At 39.0% G+C, this 23,561-nt stretch overlaps 1 protein-coding gene across 2 annotated transcripts; it reads left to right on the forward strand.

Moving 5' to 3' along the window:
• Window positions 1-870: 870 nt before the first annotated feature.
• Window positions 871-22,514, forward strand: LOC137016403 (uncharacterized). Of its 2 annotated transcripts, none has more exons than XM_067380788.1 (2): window positions 871-962; window positions 20,132-22,514. In XM_067380788.1, exon 2 carries the CDS (start codon window positions 20,320-20,322, stop codon window positions 21,160-21,162), a length of 843 nt encoding a protein of 280 aa, XP_067236889.1. In that variant the 5' UTR covers window positions 871-962; window positions 20,132-20,319; the 3' UTR covers window positions 21,163-22,514. The 2 variants fall into 2 exon arrangements, with proteins under 2 accessions (XP_067236889.1, XP_067236888.1); XM_067380787.1 differs by lacking the exon at window positions 871-962 and adding an exon at window positions 10,112-10,235.
• The last annotated feature ends 1,047 nt before the right edge of the window (window positions 22,515-23,561 follow it).

Here is a 23,561-nt window from a genome sequence, read left to right on the forward strand (position 1 = left end):
AGACACTCTCATCATGTGTCCAGCCATAGATCCATGTTCCTCTAACACCCTGGACAGCTAGGTCACAAAGGTCACCCTAGGGTATAGGGTCACCCTAGAGTCACCCATGACTCTTTCTCATTCCACAGTGTTATCCTGTCTCTATGTACTTCATCTAAGAATAAAGATGAATATTATACGTAATTCTCTTCAGAACTAGAACATGTTATCTTATGTTTTGAGAAACCTTCCTGTTTATAGTTGGAGCCAGGTAGACGTCAACCTTGAAGAGGCTGTTGTGGGATTACAAATTAAATAATGTTTAAGATCTGTTGATCCTACATCCTGACATCACCTCACATGAATTACTAAGGTGAAGTATATTTAGCATGTTAAGGTAAAGATAATGACATTCTAAGGAGATCAAGGCAGGCAGCTCAGGTGTGTGTGACATAAACCTTTTGTCTTCATGCACTTCCTGACCATTTGGCAGGACAAGCTCAAGATACAGTGGTGCTTTTGTCTCTATGATAATGTAAAGGTATGGGCGATACTGTCAGACTGATTGGATTAGCACCTATGTGTTTGAATGACACAGTTATGCTGATTAGATCATGGCTGGGAAATGTAGAGAATGGGCTGATTCCTGCACTGCATTTGTATGCTTTGTTTAGATTGTCTCCACCCCTACTCTATGTATCCTTCCCCCTTGAATGTATATGAACTACCAAGTACAATGCCTTAGTTAGACTTGGATGACTACAGCGATGCACAGCGGGTTTCTTAATAAAGAGTAACTTCTGCTTGAAAGATATCCCAACGTCTCCTGGTCTCTGCTTCGACGAGGGGAAAAGTTTCCAACAGTTTTGGTGCCGTGACCCGGATAGAGCTCCTCACCTCAATCCAGATTGAAACTTCAAGCACAACAAAGATCTGATCCAAAAGAAGATCCAAGCTGAATTTTCCTGTACACCCAAGGGTTGGTGAGTGGTACTCTATCCAAAAGAACCTTTAAGACCAGTACAAATGTTTTATCCTCTGCGCCGTCAGAGAAGAGTTATCAGACAGCTGTAGGGTTTGGTTAACTAAGTTATCCTCTAAAAATGTTCTTTTAGAGATGAAGTTTATCCTCTGTTTAGGCAGGGAAGATTAGTATCACGTGATAATAATTGGGTATCTTCTGTTCAGGCAGGGAAGAATTACTGTGTAAAGTGCTAATAATTTGTGGTGTTTTCTGTTTAATCAGGGAAGGTGGTGTGTTAACAGAACAGTCATCCTCTACTTTGCTAGAGAAGAAGGTTCATCCTCTGTTAATTCAGGGAAGGTTACAACTGTTACAGAAGGTTGAATACATTACGATGTGTATTAACTAGGTTAACCTCTGCTCTGTCAGGGAAGTGTTGAAGTGTATTGTTGTGCCAGAAAGACATTACAAAATGCTGAGAAAGAATGCTAGACTAATTCCAACAACTGAGAAAGGTGACTAGCTACTCCTTTATGGACAGATAGTGAGTTCAAATCATTGTTAGGAAAGCACATGGACTCAATAGTGACTGAGTCAGTCAGATTGGATTTGACAAAGAAATTTGGGATTCATCCAGAAAAAGTTTGGTCTATTGAAGAATGCAAAAAGGTACTTGGTGCTTGTATTCGGAAGAAAAATATGGAGGGCATTATCTGCTGCCACAGAGAATTTACTCTATCCATTGCACAAGAACAAATCCGACGTATTGCTAAAGCCGGGTTCACACTGTGCGATTTATAATAGTCCTTTACGATGGTTGTTTGTCAGACTGCACGAACATGATCCTCATGTCACATTGTGGGATCTCAGCTGGCATTAATGTCAGACTGCACGACAGTCAAGACGCGTTAAACACGGACACGCCAATAAAAACTTGTCCGGAGTTATACATCATCAAAACATACACATTTGATGACTGTGAGCTGCATTACATTCGGGACTGAAATGGTGGCTAACAAAGACATCTCTATCATTAATTTTGATCACGGCTTGTCTTGAAAAATGAAGACAATTTGACGTAGGAGAAGTCACACTGGAGGATTGTGCGCCAAATCTTCTGACACTGCCAGAACTTTGTCGGAGGAAAAATTTGATCGCAACGGTGATTAACCGGCTGTCAGTGAACATGTCAAACTAGCGATCAAAGACAACAGATTTTAGGCTAGGATTATAGGAATCTTTTAGGATTTGCAAAATTTGTCTCAGACGACCAAATCGTGGCTAAAATCGCACAGTGTGAACCAGCCTTAAGTTAGAAGAGCAGAACAAACAGTTGCACACTCGAGTGTCTCGTCTCACTCAGAAGTTGGGCCTTAACAAAGCCTCAACCAAATGTGACTCAAAAGACCAACAGTCAGATGAAAGCTATCCTGACTTACAGTCTTTCTGTAGACTAGAGGGCAATAGCAATACTGGATTCACGGATAAAGATGTAAATCCAGTTGAAGTGTGTGGAGCGAGACAAAAGGCTCAGAGTAGGGCAAAAGGGGTTGACACAGTTCCATCTGTAACCCCCATACTGCAGTTACAAGCAGTCAGTACCACTCTAGGTCCTGAAGACATAGAAAGACTTGCTGAGAGTTTGCCATCAGTGCAGAGAAATTTTTCTGAGTTTAGGACAGAGTTGTCCATAAAAATGAAGCTCTATGATATGTCCCTAGCTGAAGTCACACAGCTAATGTCACAAATCCTGAAAGAGTCAGAATTCACTGATTTTGAAAGTGCTGTAAATAGTTCTGAGTTTCAGCATTCCAGCAAAGGTGAATTGAGAGGAGTTCTGAGAGTGTTACAGAACCTTGTTGGACCAAAGGTAGACTGGCCAAAGATCACTAGTTGTGTACAGAAGAAGGATGGAACTGTAAGTGAGTACACTGAAAGATTTTGTCAGTCAGCGGCAGCATACAGTGGAATAGTTGACACTAGGGCTGCACGATTAATCGCATGCTATTCTCACGCGCATCTCGTCAGTAAAGCCGGTTCCCTGATTACCGCTAAATCGCCATCACCTGCTTTCAAATGAAGCGGCATTTAATAGACAGAGCCGTAGATCACTGAAAAGCCACGCAATATCGCGTTCATATCGCAGATGAATCGCCTGCGATAATGAACGCGATATTGCGTGGCTTGTCTGTGAACTACGGCTCTGTCTATTAAAAGGCGCTCCGTTTAAAAGCAGGTGATGGCGATTTAACGGTAATCAGGGAACCGGCTTTACTGACGAAATGCGCGTGAGAATAGCATGCGATTAATCGTGCAGCCCTAGTTGACACTCCAGAGAAGGTGCTACAGGATAATGGACCAATGGTCCGCATGTGGTTTGATGGGCTTTTATCAGAATACAGAAATGCATTGCCTTTCTTAGACATCACATGGTCCAGTGGAACCCTGCAAAACAACTTGGATAGGTTAGCTATTTGGGAAAGAGACTCCGATGTCAAGACAAGAGTAAAGATTGCATCAGCATCCTTTAACCCTCTGGAGTCTGAGGCTGATTTGGGGCCTGGAGAAGTTTGGACATGCCCTGACATTTGTGCTTTTTTCATTTGTTCATAAACACATTAATGACACAAGTGTCATTACACTGTATTCAGCACAAACTAGGCTACCATAATATGTGAGGAACATGTATGTACATGTTTGTGTTTTTGAAGGAATAACGTTTATGCATGGTTATTGAAAAAACAAAAAACTTAAGTCACTGAAATAAGGCCAAAAAAAGTATATTAAATCTTTGTTCACAAGACTTCTGGGTATTGGAGGTTGTAGACTAGAGTTTTTGCTTCAGAATTATGTAAAAATTATGCTGCCTACTCCTTCATATAAAACAATATATTGATTTAGTTTTTGTAAGTCACTTTTTGTCAAGAAACACAGTATGCATGGAGGCGTGAATGATCATGAATAATGGGCCATTTACACCTGAGAAGACAAAAGAATCAAATAATAATGACCTGAAATGACTTGCATATTAATGAGGCCTTTGAGTCAGGTAGGGTGTGAAAAAACCCTCTGTAATCATGTCTCAGCTCAATTTAAAATAATGGTATTCTATTATATTCTTTAAAATATAATGTATTTCTGTGATGCAAAGTGTCTGAACAATTATGTTACCTCTATGGCATTTCATATAGGCTTTTAGCTTAAAAGCATGCACATTTGGAGAAATATTGATGGATTCTTATATGTTTATGTCAAATATACAGAGGAGTAATATTTATTCTATATTTATTCTATATATCATCACTATGAGTTCTGGATACAATTCATACTTGCAGCCAGAGGGCACTCTGTACACCTTTAGGCCACAAATCCATATAAAGAAGAAGAAGAACCAGGAACTAACTGCATGTCTTCTAGAGTTCGCTAACCATGGCTTTAACATCCAGATAAACACTTTTCAAGACAATAAATACATGATTGAGACGATGAATGCATGTATTGCCTCAGAATTTGCGTCTGAATAGCGCTGGCTCCGTGGGCGTGGCCGCATTAGCAGATAATGAGCTGAATCACTGACTTCTGACATGGCTCTCGTTTCATACAGATTACATAAACACAAAATGTTTGTTTTCGATTTGACTTGCACGATTTAAAACCTGACATTTCAACGTTTCTTTAGACATAAGTTTAATTTTTTTGTCATTCGTATTCACTAAGTTACAGTTCATTTTCTGAGAACTATCAGATTGGACTTTGTTCATAGGGAGACCAGAGATCATGCATCATGTTAGTTTTCTTTATTTTACAAAAAGCACAGCATTTTGTTTTTACTCTGAGTGTACACAAATGAAAGAAGTCACGCACCAAAATCAAATTGTCAAATTGTCACGCACCTGCAGCGTTTCTGACAGCAGAAAAAAATAATTTAAATAAAAGGCATAAAATAAATAGGCCTAACTGTTACACTAAATATTTTTCACTTAAATGTTTAACAAATTAAGATGACAAAACAAAAACACGGTGAATCCATTGAAGCTTTTAACAACCGGTATTTTAGACATTTTTTCCGTCAAATAAAAATAGCAGGCCTACCTCAAGGATTGTTATTGTTATGACCACGGACGGTGCACGTGTGCACACCGAACGCGTCTTTCCGCGCTCATGGGCAAAGGAGTTTCTTTGAAAGGCTCGCGCACGAGACTAAGCGGAATGCGGGAAATGAAGTATACCATGGCCCTGAATTGTAATGGACTGGAGCTCACGGTTCACATCGAGAGAAATGGGAACGCGGGGGCACCGCTATGCGACCGCAAAAGGCACTTTCACTTTCGTGATCAAAGTGCATGCCACTTGATAAGCTTTGTAAATGCAGTATTACAGTAGCTATACACATACCAATTAAACGCGCAGGTCTCCTCTCGTGCGTCCTCCCCACTGTGTCGCCGGTCGAGGCAATAATTTTCGTTTCGCTTTTAGATATCTCTTTTATTGATGCCATCAATGCTTTTAACTCAAAACAGTCCATAAACTACAAATCCTTCAGTCAAGCCAGCTCGCGCGTCAATCTGAGAGATCAGCCTCTTACCTTAAAGTGTCAAATTTCTCGGTTTCTGAATGGACGGTTTTGCTTGATTGACAAACGCTAACGTTCGGCCACGATTTATATACCATCGACCTGTCCTAAAACGTTAGCACGCTGTGATCGATTGCTTGGAAATGGTCAGTACTTCTTTTCGCTCGCTTCATTTTGCTTGTTGCTTAGCGAAATATGTCTGGCACGTGTGAAACGCCCGGTGAGTTAACAAATAAGCATATATGTATATATATAGCATATTTTTCTTTAACCATGCAGCAAAAAAAACAAAAAAATCGTTTAACTGATAGTATTAATCGGTTAAAATTCTTACTTTCGGTTAACGGTTAAACGGTCAATGCGAGCATCCCTACCTCAGACCTCAGAGTGTTAAGGTCAACACAGAGAACCGGCAGAAACATAAATGTCCTAAGAGAGAAGGCAGTTATCATTACTGTGGTAAACCTGGACATTGGATGAAAGAGTGTTGGAAAAACAAAAAGACATTTAAAGAAATGAACAGATTTACTCAGCTCCTACTCAGTCTACTTGCTACATTGAAACTGCCCCTCCCCTCTTCTCCAAACTCTTGGAGCAACAGCTTGCTGACATGCTAACCATTTGGGCTGTGAGTGCGTAAATTTACAAGAAAGCTGAAAGATTCATTCTGAACACAAAAAAGTTGACTGTCACTTCCACCATTTGGGAGACACTGGTTAAGTACACTCACAGCCTTAAATGTTATGCTACAACACACTCCATTCACTTATCCATCCTCAATGGGTTATGTTGTCTGCTATGACTGATGTTTCAATGGAAGATGGAGATGTAGCACAGTAAAGTTTGCAAATTAACTACAGGGAGAGAATAGGACACACAGACCAGTGAGGAGCCCAGGGAAGAACCAAAGTGCAACAGGGCTTGGGCACCAACCCTGTGGTGAAGACTTCCTCATAGGTTTCCCCATCTCAGTACTTTATCCCCACCTTACTGGTCTATAGGTGTCAAGTTGATTAAGACTAGGTTAAGAAAAAGAAGAACAAAATCACTATACGATCACTAGAAGTTTATGATTATCAGAGTTAAACAGAAAAACTATCCGATCATCTAAATGTGTCTAACATTTAGACATATGTCTAACGTACATAGAAAGTCTATGCATGAATACTGCTGGTCTGTATCATAACTCAGCAAGGCCTGCTTTACCACCAACATCATTTCCTTCTCCAATACCCAGGCAAGTCACTAAAACGTATTTAAAATAGTTAATGTAACTACATTAATTAAACTTTTCTATTCTACAAATGTGACACCTTTTTATAGAACAACAACAATATTGCCAAATATTTAACAACATCTAGAACTGTGCGATTTTAAAACACTGCTATGGGATGCTTCGCCACTTTTACGAATCTATACACCTTTTTCACAATTCTACGTTCTTCAGTAACACAAATCATAGTAGTTGGTTCTGTAGCACTGCATGAAACAATAGATTACATGTTTTTTCCCCCTTGTTTCTTTCTGTTAACTTCCATTTGCTCAAATGCGAAAAAAAAATCAACTCTACTATTGTGATTTACCTACTTTCAAAAAATACCGAAAACTTAACAACACTCGCAAGACAAAAACATATTTTTTTTTTACCATCACTATCATAGCTGCAGTATTACAACCACCATCTCAGCAGCATTCACTACACTTTTGTACTTTGGTGCAAAGCTTACACTGCTATGTACAGGCTTATAGCTATACCTACATTTTTCAACAATGCCAATATAAAACCTTTTACTGCATGTTCACTGAAAATGCCCATTTAAACTCTCTGTAATACAATACAATACAATACAATACATGTGTAAGAAACTTAGGTGTCTGGTTTGATAATAATCTTAAATTTGATAAACAGATAAGTGCTGTCGTTAAGTCCTGTTTTTATCATCTTCGTCTTCTGACAAAGGTGAAGCCATTTTTGTCTCTAAAGAAGCTTGAAATGGTTATGCTTTTATAACATCTCGATTAGATTACTGCAACTCTTTGTATATTGGTGCTCCTCAATCATGTGTTTCACGTCTACAGTTGGTCCAGAATGCAGCGGCTCGGCTTCTTTGTGGGAAGCGTAAACATGAGTCTATTACACCAGTCTTGATTTCATTGCATTGGCTGCCAGTCAAATATAGAATTGATTTTAAAATTTTATTGTTTGTCTATAAATCTCTTCACAATAAGGCTCCACAGTACCTATCGGATTTGCTACACCCGTACACTCAATCAAGAGCACTCAGATCAGCTGATTCTGGATTATTGCGAGTTCCCAGGGCACGTCTCAAAAACAGAGGTGATCGTGCTTTTTCTGTTATCGGCCCCAAGTTGTGGAATAGTCTCCCAATTCAAATTCGAGCTGCTACCACTCTGTCTATTTTTAAGTCTACTCTTAAAACTTATTATTTCTCCTTGGCATTCAACATCCCCTGACTTGCTGTGCAATGATCGCATATTTTAATACACCTCATCCATTTTACATTGTTTGTTCTATAAATTGTCTTATTGTTTGTAACCCTGTTGACTGTTCTTTTTTGCATACTCTGTGCAGCACTTTGGTTGACTTCGGTTGTTTTAAATGTGCTATATAAATAAACATTGTATTGTATTATTGTATTGTATGTAGTGTTCAGATTTATCCATTCTGGGACCCGGTTTTAAAAAAATAGTGGCTCCAGGCTCCCAAAACACTGGATCTGTCTGGACGAAACACCGATACAGTACAAAATCTTTACGGATACATCTATTCGCGTCTCTGTGTGGACGGGCTCTCAGAGAGAAAGCTGTTTTCTCACACAGCGCACCGCTGCTGCTCGTCAGAGACGTACAGAGAGGCGTGTGTCTGTGCAGGAAAACTGAAGTGTGTTCAGAAAAATCAATTCTTCAGTTTCACTTTTATTCTTTAAACAGATTTCATTTTAACATTAACCTGTTACCTTGCTTGTGTTGCTTCTCCAACTTATCAGCCAGATGGTTCTGTTTTATCAGGTCCACTGTGTCAAGAGCGTCTGCCTTCTCCAGATCAGTCTTTTTAATACAGTAATGTTTCTCTAAGTGCCATTTAAACCTCTTCAGTTTATCTTTACTCTAGATCATTCAGAGCATCCAGAAGATTTTCACATAAAACAGACTCCATCCGTCTTCACTGATTCACGTCTGCAGGACAAGAAGACACAGAAAGTCATCTGATTTGTGTTAAACAGCTATAATTACTTGAAAAGATCAAATAATTGCCTTATTTGACATGTTTAATTGTCACTTACTGATGCTGAAGGTCTGGAATCAGTTCATTTAAATCTCCATAGGTCAATATTTTACGAAGCAGTTTTTACAGGTAAGTAGAGGTTAGCAGAGTCCTTGAGGTGAGCATAACAGGTAGGTATGCGTTAACGAGACCGGACAGTGCCTGAATGCTCTGAAGTGTCTTATATGCTGCGGTGGTGATGAGTGCTAATGAGTGTCAGGTGTGGCTTGTTAATACTCAGGAGAGGGAGTGCGTTGTGATTGGGAGAGTGTAGAGCCTGGCGTGTCTGTGACAAATAGTTAAATATTGGCATATATTTGGAAATAACCCTTAAAAAGTAAAAATAAATAAATGGATAGAGGTCACATGGAGACGTTATCACAGTTGTTTTGCTCCTTTTAAAATCACTATAATAACTGAAAACCCCCAAATGGCCCAGGGGGGTATTCCAGAAAGCAAGGTTATCTTAACGTCACATATACCCTGAATTCTCGGTTGATTAACCCAAACCTTGCTTACTCGAGGTATGCTGGTTCCAAAAACTCGTCCAGGAGTAAGTTCAGCCAACCCAGAGTATGTTCCCGGTTAACACACAAGACATTCTCAACAGAGCGACGAATCGATGATTCACCATGGAAACAGACCCTAAGAAAACAGCGGTTGCAACCTAGTCTCATAGGAAAGACGTACCTGTTGGAACATTTTAGCGAGTCGTCAAAATACGTGCCAATACGTACATATCACTGCAGTTTCCAACAGAAATGAACTTTTAATCGTTTTCATACACTGTTACGATCACGGGGTCAGATTATGCATTAATAAAGACTCGTTTTCACGTCTCCTTGCACAATATTATGTTATGACTTCAAAACGCTTTTTTACCAAAGTGCACGATTTGTAAACGAATATATTTTGGACTTTGCATCACTTAACCAGCTCCATATGTTTCGCTTTTTTGATGTAACAGAGCTTGCTCGGTAACTCACCTGATCGACTCACTTAAATAGCACATGTGAAGGATGTATTGTTGGAACGCAAGTAAAGTACAAAGCCTATAATTTACATAATAAATAATAGTTTAGCATTCAAATCACGAATATGGAAACATTTGGATTTGTGCCGAAATGGAGAGGTAGGCGACATGTTCTTTTATTTTTCGTTATAGTTCTGTTCTGAATAGGCTACCGTTTATAGGATATGTTGTCTATAGCTATATGTTCTGTTTAAACCGTCTAACCGATAGTATTAATTGGTCCAACTTCTTGGTTAACAGTTAAAGGCTCTCCAAGCGATCCTGGGTGGAGTAACTTCCTGTGGACGTTCGAAGTGTTGTCAAACAAAACAGAGGCTAGCTAGACCCTCCCTCCTCCTCCTACTCCTCCTGGCCCTCCCCTCCGTGCTTCCTGAAACAGTCATGAACACGCATTTAAAATGTAAGTAGCTGCTTGTCGGTTATTGGCTGGAGCATGTTTATTATGCTAAGTGGTCCAGGCTGCATCAGTTTGTTTTTGTTGCCATTTTCGGAGCTTGTGGCGACTACAGAGACCGCGTTTTTTTACAGTGTGTTCAGGGGACAGGCAGCTAGCGGATAGTTGATGTTTGCTGTATGTGACAAAAAATGTTTTGGCCTTAAAAACGCGTGACTTCGCTTAGAGCACCTTTAACTAGTCAATTACGAGCATCCCTAAATAAAACTTTCCAATGCGAATGCCGTGCTTTTTCTCTCACGATTCTCTTTCTCTATGAGAGTGTTCTTCCGCACGCTGTTTCGAGGGTAACACTTTATAATAACGTTCAGTTATAAGTCATTTGTGACTTGTTAATTAATGATTAACAAATCATTTACAAAACATGAATATACATTTATAAATGATTTATAAGTTATATACTAATACTTTATTAATTCAGTTATAAGTCATTTATAAATTATAAGTGAAGAATAGTTTACACTTTAGAATAGGGGATGCAGAAAGCTTTGTAAATGATTTATTCATGCGTTTACACATCATCTATAACAGGTGTTGAACACTTTGTAGTGTGTAATGCAGTGTAAGTGCTGACTGGTGAGGGTATAGACAGCTGTCTTCTCTGACACACATGGAGTGTTTAACTCTGTGCACCTGATGTGAGCTTCAGTGGAAGGTAAAACCGATTCAGAGGTTGACTTCATCACTAGATCCCACACACAGAACACAAGTCTGTGCTGATGAGTGAAAGGATTTAATATAATCCACTGGAATCACCTGACTGTAAGGCATTTATAAATGTTTATCCACTTCAAAACAAATAAATTACTCTTCTTAAAAGTTGTGCTTTAGCATACCTGCATGTTTGTGCTTTTGAACACAGACCAGCTTACAACTTCATCAATAAATCATACTGATCATTTACTAATGGTTTGTTCAACATTTGTTTATGATTAACAATTGTTTATTGAGATAATGATACTAAAACGATTTTGTCATAAATACTTCAATTATTATGTGATAAATAATGTCTTAACTAATAACTTATAAACTACTACTAATGATCTGTTTGATTTATTTAACAAGATAACTTACAACAAATTTGTAAATTGTTAGCATAACATGTATTAATGATTTATGAACGTATATTGTAATGTTTTGTAAATGATTTGTTCGTCATTAACTAATAACTTATAAATGTCTCATAACTGAATTAATAAAACATTCATAAAATGTTAACATATCACTTATTAATCATTATGAACGTATTACAAATAATTTATAAATGACTTGTAACTGAATGAATAAAACATTAATAAAGTATTAGTATATAACGTATAAATCATTTATAAATGTATATTCATGTTTTGTAAATTATTTGTTAATCATTAACTAATAAGTCACAAATGACTTATTACTGAACGTTATTATAAAGTGTTACCCTAAACTGACTCGAGTCATGAATTTGATGACTTCAGACTCGACTCGACAAAATGTACAAAGACTTGCAACTCGACTTGGACTTTAACATCAATGACTCGTGACTTAACTTGGACTTGCGCCATTTGACTCGAGAAGACTTGCTACTTCCCATGAAAACCTGGGGAAAAAAAATGTTCACACGGCCGCGCCGCTTTCAGTATCTGCATCTGTGAAAAAAATGTGCACCACCTGCATGCAGAGGGCGCGCGCGCTGCCTGCACGACATCCAATCACTGTAGTCCCACGTTGGTTTGATTCGACAGCATCTAAGCAGGCACATTGCAAGACAACCACTGAAGCGCAACCTATGAGCGCAACAAGCAACATGATACCAAAGATAATTTCGTTTGGATATAAAAATTACGAGGTAGTCGACAAAAAACGAGTTGCAATTTGCAAAACATGCGGGTCGAAGATTACCGACGGAGCTGCCACAACGTCCAACTTTGTTCGACACCTGAAATTGCACAAAGCAAGGTAAGTTTTGAACGAATGCTAAGCACCTTATCACTATACACTAGTTTAATATGTAAATTGAATAATAATTTTAACGCTTTATAAGTTGCAAAATTAAAATGTATTACAGAAATTATCATATATGTTTAACATGTTCAAGCAAAAACTGTAGCAAAATTGTAATTTAAATGTTATTTTTTTCTTAATTGCATTTACACTCAGTCACAGGTAAGACACACTTGCGATTGCATTTCCATTAAGTGTCCCGCAATGAATATAGCAAAATTCAATGTGCAATTTGAAAATGCATTCTGAGCCAATAATATGCCCGTCCCGCCCTGTCAATCACTGCGTGAAGTTGGCCTCGCCCCCACCCAGTGCAAAACTAATTTGAATAATAATATTAACTAATGGGAATATTATTTAGCTTATTTTTTGTTTAATTTGGTTTACTTTAGTTATTTAATTTATTCAATTATTTTGTTTTGCTATACTTTTCATGCCAACTTGCCATGGCCTCCCTAGCACCCCCTCGCGGCACGCAGGGGTCCCCGTCCCCACTTTGAAAACCACTGCTATAAAGCATATGACTTCAGTTTCTTGAGGGAAAGGGCTTTCTTATGACTTTTGAAGCAGTGAAAATATTCTTAATATTGCATACACTGAAACTGAAATGTATTAACGTATACCGTAGTGTACAATAGACAATGAATATTAACACAACAACATTGATATGAGTAAAGAGTAGTTTCAAATACAACGTGTGGCTATAAGGGATTTTCTGACATCTGTTTCATATTCTTCTCTGTTACAGGTATGAAGAATACCAGATGAACAAAAGCATTGTAGAAGAACCACAACAGCCTTCAATCTCACAATTCCTGGACACTCGTGTCGGGCGTTACAGCATGAGCCACCCACAGCAGAAGGCCATCTCCAATGCGATACTGTCTGACTTGATTATTGACTGCAATTTTCCTCTGTCAATTGTGGAAAATAAGAGCTTTCGTCACTTTCTGGCTGTGCTGGACAGCAAGTATACCCCAGTCTGTCGCCGAACGCTGACCACAAAAACAGAGAGCCTTGCTGAGGAGAGACGTTCAAAGTTAAAAACTCAATTGAGCAACACTGACCATGTTTCAGTCACTGTGGACATTTGGTCTGATCGAAAGATGAGGGGATTCCTTGGTGTCACTGTGCACTGGATGGAGAGAGATGCAGAGAGGGTACAGCTAAAGACTAATCTCTTGGCCTGCAACCGCTTCAAAGGCTCTCACACAGCGGAACGCATCTGTGACCAATTTGAGGCAATATGTGATGAATACAACATCAAAGCTAAATTGGACTATATCATTAGTGACAATGCTGCTAACATGCGCAAGGCATTTACGGTCTGCTTCCCCAGCGAACAGGAGGAAGATGATGATGCTGGAGATAATCTTGATGATCCTGAGCTATGGCATGACTTAACCCTAGAAGACCAGCAAACCGTCGATGCTGCTATGGCAAAGAAACAGCGCCTGCAGTGTTTTGCACACACATTGCAGCTGGTTGTGGGAGACGGTTTGAAAGAAACAAAAGCGGCATGTCCTTCTCTCTCCAAGTTATCAAAACTTAGCTCCCTGCTCCACACAAGCACAACGTTTAAAGACATCTTCGATGGTGAATTTGGGGAGCACAGAGGCATCCCTGCTGCAGTGAGCACGAGGTGGAATTCCACACTGCAGGTGCAGTTACATTATTAAAAAGTGCAGTTGTTCCATCTGTCTTGTCCCTCAATCACCATCTTGAGAAGCTGAAGCCTCAAGTTCGTTTCCTGAGCGGCCTGGTCAGAGGTCTGCAGGCATCCCTGAAAAAAAGATTTCTTGGGATCTTCATTAATGTGAAAATGGCCCAGTCTCAAGAAGGGATCACTGCCCCCTTTTCAGACACAGTCTATCTGAAAGCAGCTGCCTTGGATCCAGCCTTTTGTCTGCTGTGGATTGAGCCCCATGTGCTGGTCAACCGTGACATCAAGGCAGAGGTGGCACAACGAGTTAAAGGTAAATATTATTGACTTGCAATGCAACTTAAATGCAACGTAAAATAATTTGATCTTAATCTGATCTAGGATCTAATGTGATATTAATCTGACTTTAACAATAATAACAATTTTCAGTCTTGCACGGTATCATCAACATCAGTAATGGTAATAAGGGCTCTTTTGTTTTTTTAGAATTGATCCTGCAAAATGCTGCAGAGACGGAGCAACCTGTGCCTGTGCCGGTGCCTGCTGAAGAAGAACTAGAGGACATGGAAGGAGAAGGGCTGTTTGCTGCATACCATAAGAGGCTGAAAAGGGATGTTGGGACCCCACCAGCAGTACAGCTAAGTCATTACATTGACATGGCAGAAGGACAGAATGCCCTTTTGTTCTGGGCATTGAACAGTAAGACTCTTCCTTCACTCTTTCAAGTAGCCATCCGAGTCTTGGCAGTGCCTGCTTCTAGTGCTCCAGTGGAGCGAGTTTTCAGCCATGGTGGCATCATTCTGCGTCCCCATCGCGCACAAATGACTGACAGACTTTTGGCCAATTTGATCTTTTGCAAATGCAATGCAGTATAGGGGCCTCCCTCCACCTGTCCACAGCACGCATGCACACACACACTCACTCTCTGCTCATCACCTGTCCACGCATCTCTCTCTCTCTCTCTCTCTCTCTCATATTATCAGGTTGGTCCAGTTTTTCAGAAGTCATAATTTTGAGGAGTGAGGATTTTATTGATGAGATGTTTAAGTTAAGACTTAAGTTTTGTTTAAGTTAGCCCTAAGTTTAAAAGGACCCATGTCTATTTGAAAGTTAAACTGTTTTGCAATATGAGGTCAATACAATACAGGACTGAATAGGGCTGGGCGATATATCGCATGCGATTCTCACGCGCATTTCGTCAGTAAAGCCGGTTCCCTGATTACCGCTAAATCGCCATCACCTGCTTTCAAATGGAGCGGCATTTAATAGACAGAGCCGTAGATCACTGACAAGCTACGCAATATCGCGTTCATATCACAGATGAATCGCCTTCGATAATGAACGCGATATTGCGTGGCTTGTCAGTGAACTACGGCTCTGTCTATTAAATGCCGCTCCATTTGAAAGCAGGTGATGGCGATTTAGAGGTAATCAGGGAACCGGCTTGAGATATATCGCCCAGCCCTAGGACTGAAGCTGCTGTGCATTGTTCTAGTGCAATATGCTGTTGCATATTTTCTCTCTCTCTTCTCTCTTTCTCTCTCTCTGATAATTTTGAGGAGTGAGGATTTTATTGATGACATGTTTAAGTTAGCCCTAAGTTTAGGCTAAAAGGACCCATGTCTATTTGAAAGTTAGGGCTGAAGCTGCTGTGCATTGTTCTAGTGCAATATGCTGTTGAAATACAAGCATTTTTTGTGAAAATTTAAATTTTCTGTTTTTTACTGTATTTGATTGTCATTGTATAAAAAGAGGTTTAAATAAATACAAATCTTACAGACATACATGATTTGTATAAATTTTATTTCTGTGGTAAGAGGACTTGAAATGACTCGAAACTAAAATGGTAGGACTTTGGACTCGACTTGAGACTTGATGGCTTTGACTTTTGACTCGACTTGGGACTTGCCTCATCTTTGACTCGACTTGACTCGGGACTTGAGGGCAAAGACTTGAGACTTACTTGTGACTTGCATAACAATGACTTTGTCCCACCTCTGCAGTATTGACACAAATACTTCAGCTACAGTCATATTTGCATTATATCTCAGTTAATACCTGTTCAAATCACTTCAGAAAAGTCTGATCCATTATGATCCATAATAATTCAACAGTAGTTACAGTAAATATATTTAACGAAGTGAGATGATGAATGTCATATTTGATGATGATCATATACAGAATGATCATATTTCACAGGCAGCAGATGATTCATACAGCATTCAGACATTTCACACATTCATCATCAATTCATATCTGACTTATAATTGGAGCACAAACACTAGAGGAACATCACATGACTGATGACAGTCACATGTTCTTCATCAATTTAATGTGTCATGATATTTCAGTATTAATGTAATGAAGAGACTCTATAACATTGACTCTATAACATTGACTCATCATCAGCTCAAAGCATTATGGGTAGAGTCTCTGTTCTGATTCATCATCAGCTCAAAGCATTATGGGTAGAGTCTCTGTTCTGATTCATCATCAGCTCAAAGCATTATGGGTAGAGTCTCTGTTCTGATTCATCTTCAGCTCAAAGCATTATGGGTAGAGTCTCTGTTCTGATTCATCATCGGCTCAAAGCATTATGGGTAGAGTCTCTGTTCTGATTCATCTTCAGCTCAAAGCATTATGGGTAGAGTCTCTGTTCTGATTCCCAGGATAAAAACCCAGGATAGAGCGGTTGAGTGAATGTGGTCTGGACTGTGTGGATGAGGATCATTGTGTCTCCAGAGACGCTGTAGAAGGACAGAGTTCCTGCACTGTGATCCACATACACTCCTGTTCTATAGTGATTCACATACTCTTCTGTTCTACTGATGATGATGGGCTCTACAGGGAGGTCAGTCCGTATCTTATTGTGTATGAATGAGTAACCAAAGACAGTAGAGCAGTTTAAACTCCAGGACTGATCATTCCATCCAAACATCAACTCATGACCATCTCCCTTCCTGCTGATGCTCTTATATGACACTGATATAGACACACCATCTGTTATTAACATACTCCCACTCCACTCAATCTCCCAGTAACAGCGTTGATCACTCACACTCTCTCTACACAACACCTGAGGATTCAACAGACCATCAAATCTGTCTGGATGATCAGGATACGACTGTGGTGTGTCAGTGACAGTAATCACTGTGTTCCTCTCAGACAGACGGAAGGATTCACTCACTGTGTTCAGATCCAGAGTGATCCGATGGGAATCTGATGGAGATAAACACATCACAATCAGGAATCATCAATCTGTCCATCTTTTAATCTACACTGTAAACATGATTGTTAAATGAATTTCATTAAAATGAATTAACACTAGAAGTCCCAGAGAGCAGCCATTTGGCTTTTCTACCTATAAAACCCGCAGGACAGCCGATGGGCTGGAAGTCTTTAGGCTAATATCCTTAATCAGCTGTGAACAGTTGCTTTTGTTATGTAAACAATGTGGGGCCATGCTGAGCCACTTCAAGGAAACTTGTGTTTCACTTTGCCATCTTAGGGAGAAATCAACACACATGTTTTTTTTTTTTTCCTTTGTTGCTGAGATCTATTGATAAAAATAGTACAAAATAAAATAAAGAAACCAACCATTTATACACATATTTACAAATAATATTAAAAAGTGAGTGAGTACATTCCAGCAATCACTCACAATCCTGGCACTGCCTGGCAATATATTATAAATACATTTTGTATATATTCATTATATATTAATCTTATATTTGAAATACATCATAAGTCCATTTTTAAAAGTGTTTGAAAGATGGGTTCAAGTGTACTACAAGTGGTAACTAAATACATTTTTCTATACAGAGATAGTATGTTAAAAGCACATTTTAGTTCAAATTCATGGTGTCTCAAAATAGCACAGTTGAGTACACTTAGATGTTCTTAAGATTATCTTAAGAAGTACTAAAGAAGAGCTTTTAGTATATTAAGTACAAAATAAGTGCATGGAAATAGAGCACTGTACATTAGTGTAAAAGTGTACTAAAATAAAGTGTATTTTACTGCACTTTTTTTCACCTGGGTAGACACTCCAACACTTTCCGTTTGCATTAAGATTATTTCTATTACCACGCTGGCAGATATTGATCATTTTACTTAAGTAAAATGTACTTAATTTAGATCCCCCAGGAGACAAGACTAAATATCATATATAATTTTCTCATATAGAAAATCCATCTTGATTTAAGATTTTTTTTTTTTTAAATTAACTTGAAATAGGGTAAAAAAAATACTTAGTATGAAAAGCATTTTTGCAGTGTGAATGAGTGAGTTAACTTTTTAAACATCACTTGCACTCCCTCATTTCAGGGTTAACATACTCAGAGTTTTCACTTAACCTCCTTTCTGAAACCGGCCCATAGTCAATCAAGTTCTCCGCTTTTAGCAGCCCTCCCTCCCCCACACATACAAACAAGCCACCAGCAACCATTCACACACACACCCCCAACCCCCCTGCAGATTGCTCAGGTAATGACCATATTTACACATGAATTGATGCTAATGATAGCCAAAAGACTAGCCAGTTAGCATCCACTTGGCTAAAGGAGGGTTACAAATCTCTGGGACTTCTAGTGTTAAAGCACACAATTACTGCACATTCTGTCCTGATTTAATGGAGTAAATCCACTTAAACACGTCAAACTGAAGTTGACTTCATCATTATTGGTGTAGTGAAGGAACTGAAACTGGGCAGTTCCCAGCATGCTTTGCTCTGGTCTGGATCTATCCCAGAATCTGAGGAGTTCATGTAGGAACTTGATTGAGGATCTTCTGGTCTCTAGTTGTGAATCTTAAAGCCTCCATCAGTTCGGTGATCGACTCTCAGGTCTTTTACCAAGAGCAGCTGCTGTGAAGAAACGCTCCAGATTCAAATGGAGGATCAAAACAGCTTTAATGAAGTTTGATCAAAGCCTGGCACTGTATTTCACCAGTCTGTCCGCATAACATTATTGAATCAATTATTGCATTGGTGGGAACGAACTAATGCCGTCCAAATTGACTGATCGACTGTCTCTTTCCTGTTCACGCACTTAGAGGAACTGAATCACAATTTTTAGCATGATCTCTGAGCGGCGGGGCACAACCTAACACTTTTTGACTTTCTCAGTTTGTGTAAATCTACTGAGGGTTCAGGGAATTTATTTTGTTCCACATTAATTTCACACATGTGTGGTACAAATATGTGGCTTTGTTTCATTAATACAGTGTATACTTTCTTCTTTATTTACTCCAAAAGAAGGGAAGTGAAATGTGACAACATGCCCCATATGACAGCTAAAACTGTTATCTGATTTAATTAAAAAATATACATGACAAACTAAAATATTGTCATTAAAAGACAATTATTTTTTTCATATAAAATAATTTTTTTTTTTTTTTAGAAATTCAAAAGTAAATAATTGTGTGTTTGACAGTGAACAGACGAGATAAATAGACGAGATGCTGTAAATGTCTTGAAATAATGTTTTCTGGATGTTCAGGTTCTTCCTCTCAGTCTTTATTCATCTTTTTCCATGGTTTCTCAGCAGAAATTAATAAAAGTTGATTACGCCAGTTGTATCGTAACTGTATAGTATAGCGGGACACATTGTAACACAGAACGAACCCAATCTGGATTATAAACCTGGTCAGTGTCTTCTGATAGTTACTGAAGCATTAAAGAGATGAAAATAATATCAGATTAGTCTCATTTTACATAAGCTTATTTTTCATCTATATTTTTTGTGTTTAAATAAATGAACTTTTGCTGTTGTTAAATAAATGTTCAGTGATATCTCACAAAGATTTCTGATTTTTTTTTATATTGTCTATATGGCTACTAGTTTTGACAGACTGTTGACAGACTGTTGAACGGATTTCCGGTTCAACGCTCCTCAACGCTGCTGCCTGTCTGCTGTCTGATCTACACTCTGAGCTTCGTGGAGTTTATCCTAAATCCTTCTCTTTATTCCTATTCACATAATATAACTTTTTTATTTTCACTAGATTACTTAACCTATTGCATAGTATTACTAAACGGAACAATTTATTACTAGCAATCCACCAGCGTAATCACCTAGTGTTAGCCATAGCCCGCTAGCCTGCTAGCTACCGTCTATTTTTTCCTCTAAACCAACCTTCCTTGTCGATTGAATGGTGGATTTATCCGATGTATGTTATTCTGATCTGTCCTCGCCAGATCGGGAAGCTGTGGAGACGTTGCTGCCCGGCATTCATCGATCCACCGTGAGGCACAGCGTCCCGCACATCACCCTCGCCCCAGGCACCGGCAAGCGACCGAGACATCCAGCCAGCGAGTCCCGTGTGCGTTGCAGTTTTTCGGACGGCGTTCATCAAACACACGGTCAGTCATGTCCGACGATTATCATGTGTATTAAATGCAACATGTACAGCTTAGCTCTTTCTGTCAGCAGTGAGACTTACACATGTGATAAATGCAGGGTTATTGTCAGGCTGACAGAGAGAATCTCAGAATTAGAGACACGCATCCAAACTTTAATTGAGGATAGTGAGAATGAAAGGGCCTTAGATACTGCTTTGGATGCGACTAGCCTAGTAAACACTGCACATTCGGTTCCGGTTGTAGAAGCCACGCAGCAGGCTAACTGGGTGACTGTGAGGCGGCATAATGGCAAGAACAAACACCACTCTTCCGTTCCGATTAGAACATCAAACAGGTTCTCCCCACTCAGTGACGCACCCACTGAGAATCCTGTTGAAAGTGCCCTAGTAATTGGCGATTCTATTACACGGAACGTGAAAATAGAGACACCAGCCACCATAGTCACATGTTTGCCGGGAGCCAGAGCACCTGACATCAAAGCAAATTTAAAAGTGCTGGCTAATGCTAAACGTAAATATTCTAAAATCATTATCCACGTCGGCACAAATGATGTTCGACTTCGCCAGTCGGAGATCACTAAAATTAACATTAAAGAGGTGTGTGAACTCGCAAATTCAATGTCAGCAAAAGTAATTTGTTCTGGCCCTCTTCCTGTTCGTCGGAGTGATGAGATAGTTAGCAGGTTATCATCACTCAATGGCTGGCTGTCTAAGTGGTGTGCGCAGAATAATATAGGTTTCATAGACAATTGGAAAAGCTTTTGGGGCAGACCTGATCTGTTGAAAAGAGATGGTATTCATCCCTCCCGGGATGGTGCTGCTCTTCTATCTAGAAATTTGGCAAATAGTCTTAGAGCTGAAACATGACAAACCAGGGCCCAGATCAGGACGCAGACAAACTGGCTAAACCGACCGTCTGCTAGCCGCCTCACGTCACAGAACTCAGATAATTCACAGCACATAGAAACACTTTCACCTAGATATTATCACATAGAGACTGTGTCTGTACCTCGAACTAGTAAATACAAAAAACTTCCGAAACCTTTTAAGGGTAAAAATTTAATTGATGTTCAAAAAATGAAAATCACAGATAAATCAGATAAACAAATGATAAAGCTTGGGTTACTGAATATTAGATCTATTTCTTCAAAAGCACTTATTGTAAATGAAATTATCACAGACAATAAACTAGACTTGCTGTGTTTGACAGAAACCTGGCTAAAACCAGACGATTACATTACTTTAAATGAATCTAGTCCTCAAGGTTATGACTATCAACACAATCCTCGACAGAAAGGCAAAGGGGGAGGTGTTGCTGTAATTTATAGTAATATATTCAGAATCACTCAAAAGAATTTCAAATATAATTCCTTTGAAGTGATGGTGCTTTATGTAACACTATGTAAGTTGACATTTGTGCTGGCTACTGTATACAGGCCACCAGGGCACCATACTGACTTTATCAAAGAATTTGCTGAGTTTCTATCAGAGTTAGTACTGGCTGCGGATAAAGTCCTTGTTGTTGGTGATTTTAATATCCATGTAGATAATAATAAAGACGCATTTGGATTGGCATTTGCAGACATTTTAAACTCTATTGGAGTTAGAAAACACGTGTCAGGACCCACTCATTGTCGTAATCATACCCTAGATCTAATACTGTCGCATGGAATAGATATTGATGCTGTTGAAATTCTACATATTGTAGAACCATCACGTCTACCACTAAAGATTGCTTTATAAATAATCTCCCCGAGCAGTTTCATCGCCTTAGTATACCTGACAACTTAGAAGAACTCGATGCTGCAACAGAAACTATTGGCTCTCTCTTTTACAGCACATTAGATGCAGTCGCTCCTTTACGTCTAAAGAAGATTAAGGAAACTAATCCAACGCCGTGGTATGATGAGCACACTCGGGCTCTAAAACGAGCTGTTAGAAAAGCTGAACGTAGTTGGAAGAAAACAAAACTAGAAGTTTTTCGCCTTTCGTGGAAAGAAAAAATGATTGAGTACAGAACAGCCATAAGAAATGCTAGATCTACTTATTTTTCAAATCTCTTAATAGAAAACAAACATAATCCTAGGTATTTATTTGACACAGTGGCTAAATTAACTAGAAACAGAGATTCAACTGCTGACGTTTCCAAAGAGCACAGCAGTAATGACTTTATGAACTTCTTTACTTGCAAGATTGATAATATTAGAGAGAAAATTATAAACATGCAACCGTCTACAGTTTCGCTTCAGACAGTGCACTGTAGTGTCCCTGAGGTAAAACTAGAATCATTCGCCGCTATAGGAGAGGAAGAATTATCTAAACTTATCAAATCATCAAAATCAACATCATGTATGTTAGACCCAATGCCGACTAAACTACTGAAAGAAATGCTTCCAGAGGTCGTAGGTCCACTTCTTGATATAATTAATTCATCCTTAACACTAGGATACGTGCCAAAAACCTTTAAGCAGGCTATTATTAAACCTCTTATTAAAAAACCTCAACTAGATCCGAGAGATTTAGTAAACTACAGGCCAATCTCGAATCTACCTTTTCTGTCAAAGATACTAGAAAAAGCAGTTTCAACACAACTGTGTTCCTTTTTAGAAAGAAATGGAATCTGTGAGGATTTCCAGTCAGGATTTAGACCAAACCATAGTACTGAGACTGCTCTCGTTAGAGTTACAAACGATCTACTCTTATCATCCGATCGTGGCTGTATTTCTCTATTAGTGTTATTAGATCTCAGTGCTGCTTTTGACACTATCGATCACAACATTCTTCTAAAAAGACTTGAAAATATTGGCATTAGTGGAATTGCTTTGGCATGGTTCAAATCGTACTTATCTGACCGTTATCAGTCTGTGGTAGTTAATGAAGAGATGTCGTATCGATCACAGGTTAAATATGGGGTACCACAAGGCTCAGTATTAGGACCGTTGCGTTTCACTCTGTACATGCTGCCCTTAGGAGAGATAATTAGGAAGCATGGTGTTAGTTTTCACTGCTACGCTGACGATACTCAGCTCTATATTTCTTCGCGCCCTGACGAAACCTACAAATTCCCAAAACTAACAGAATGCATAGCTGACATTAAAAACTGGATGACAAGAAATTTCTTATTAAATTCAGAAAAAACTGATATCCTAATCTTTGGACCAAAAACTTCCTCACGAAAAAACCTTGAATACTCTCTAACACTTGATGGGTGCTCCATTAAATCTTCGTCCTCAGTTAGGAACCTGGGTGTGCTCTTTGATACCAAT

Source organism: Chanodichthys erythropterus, unplaced genomic scaffold (genome assembly GCF_024489055.1).
Source record: "Chanodichthys erythropterus isolate Z2021 unplaced genomic scaffold, ASM2448905v1 ctg001550_np12, whole genome shotgun sequence".
In the NCBI taxonomy this organism is placed as follows: domain Eukaryota; kingdom Metazoa; phylum Chordata; class Actinopteri; order Cypriniformes; family Xenocyprididae; genus Chanodichthys; species Chanodichthys erythropterus.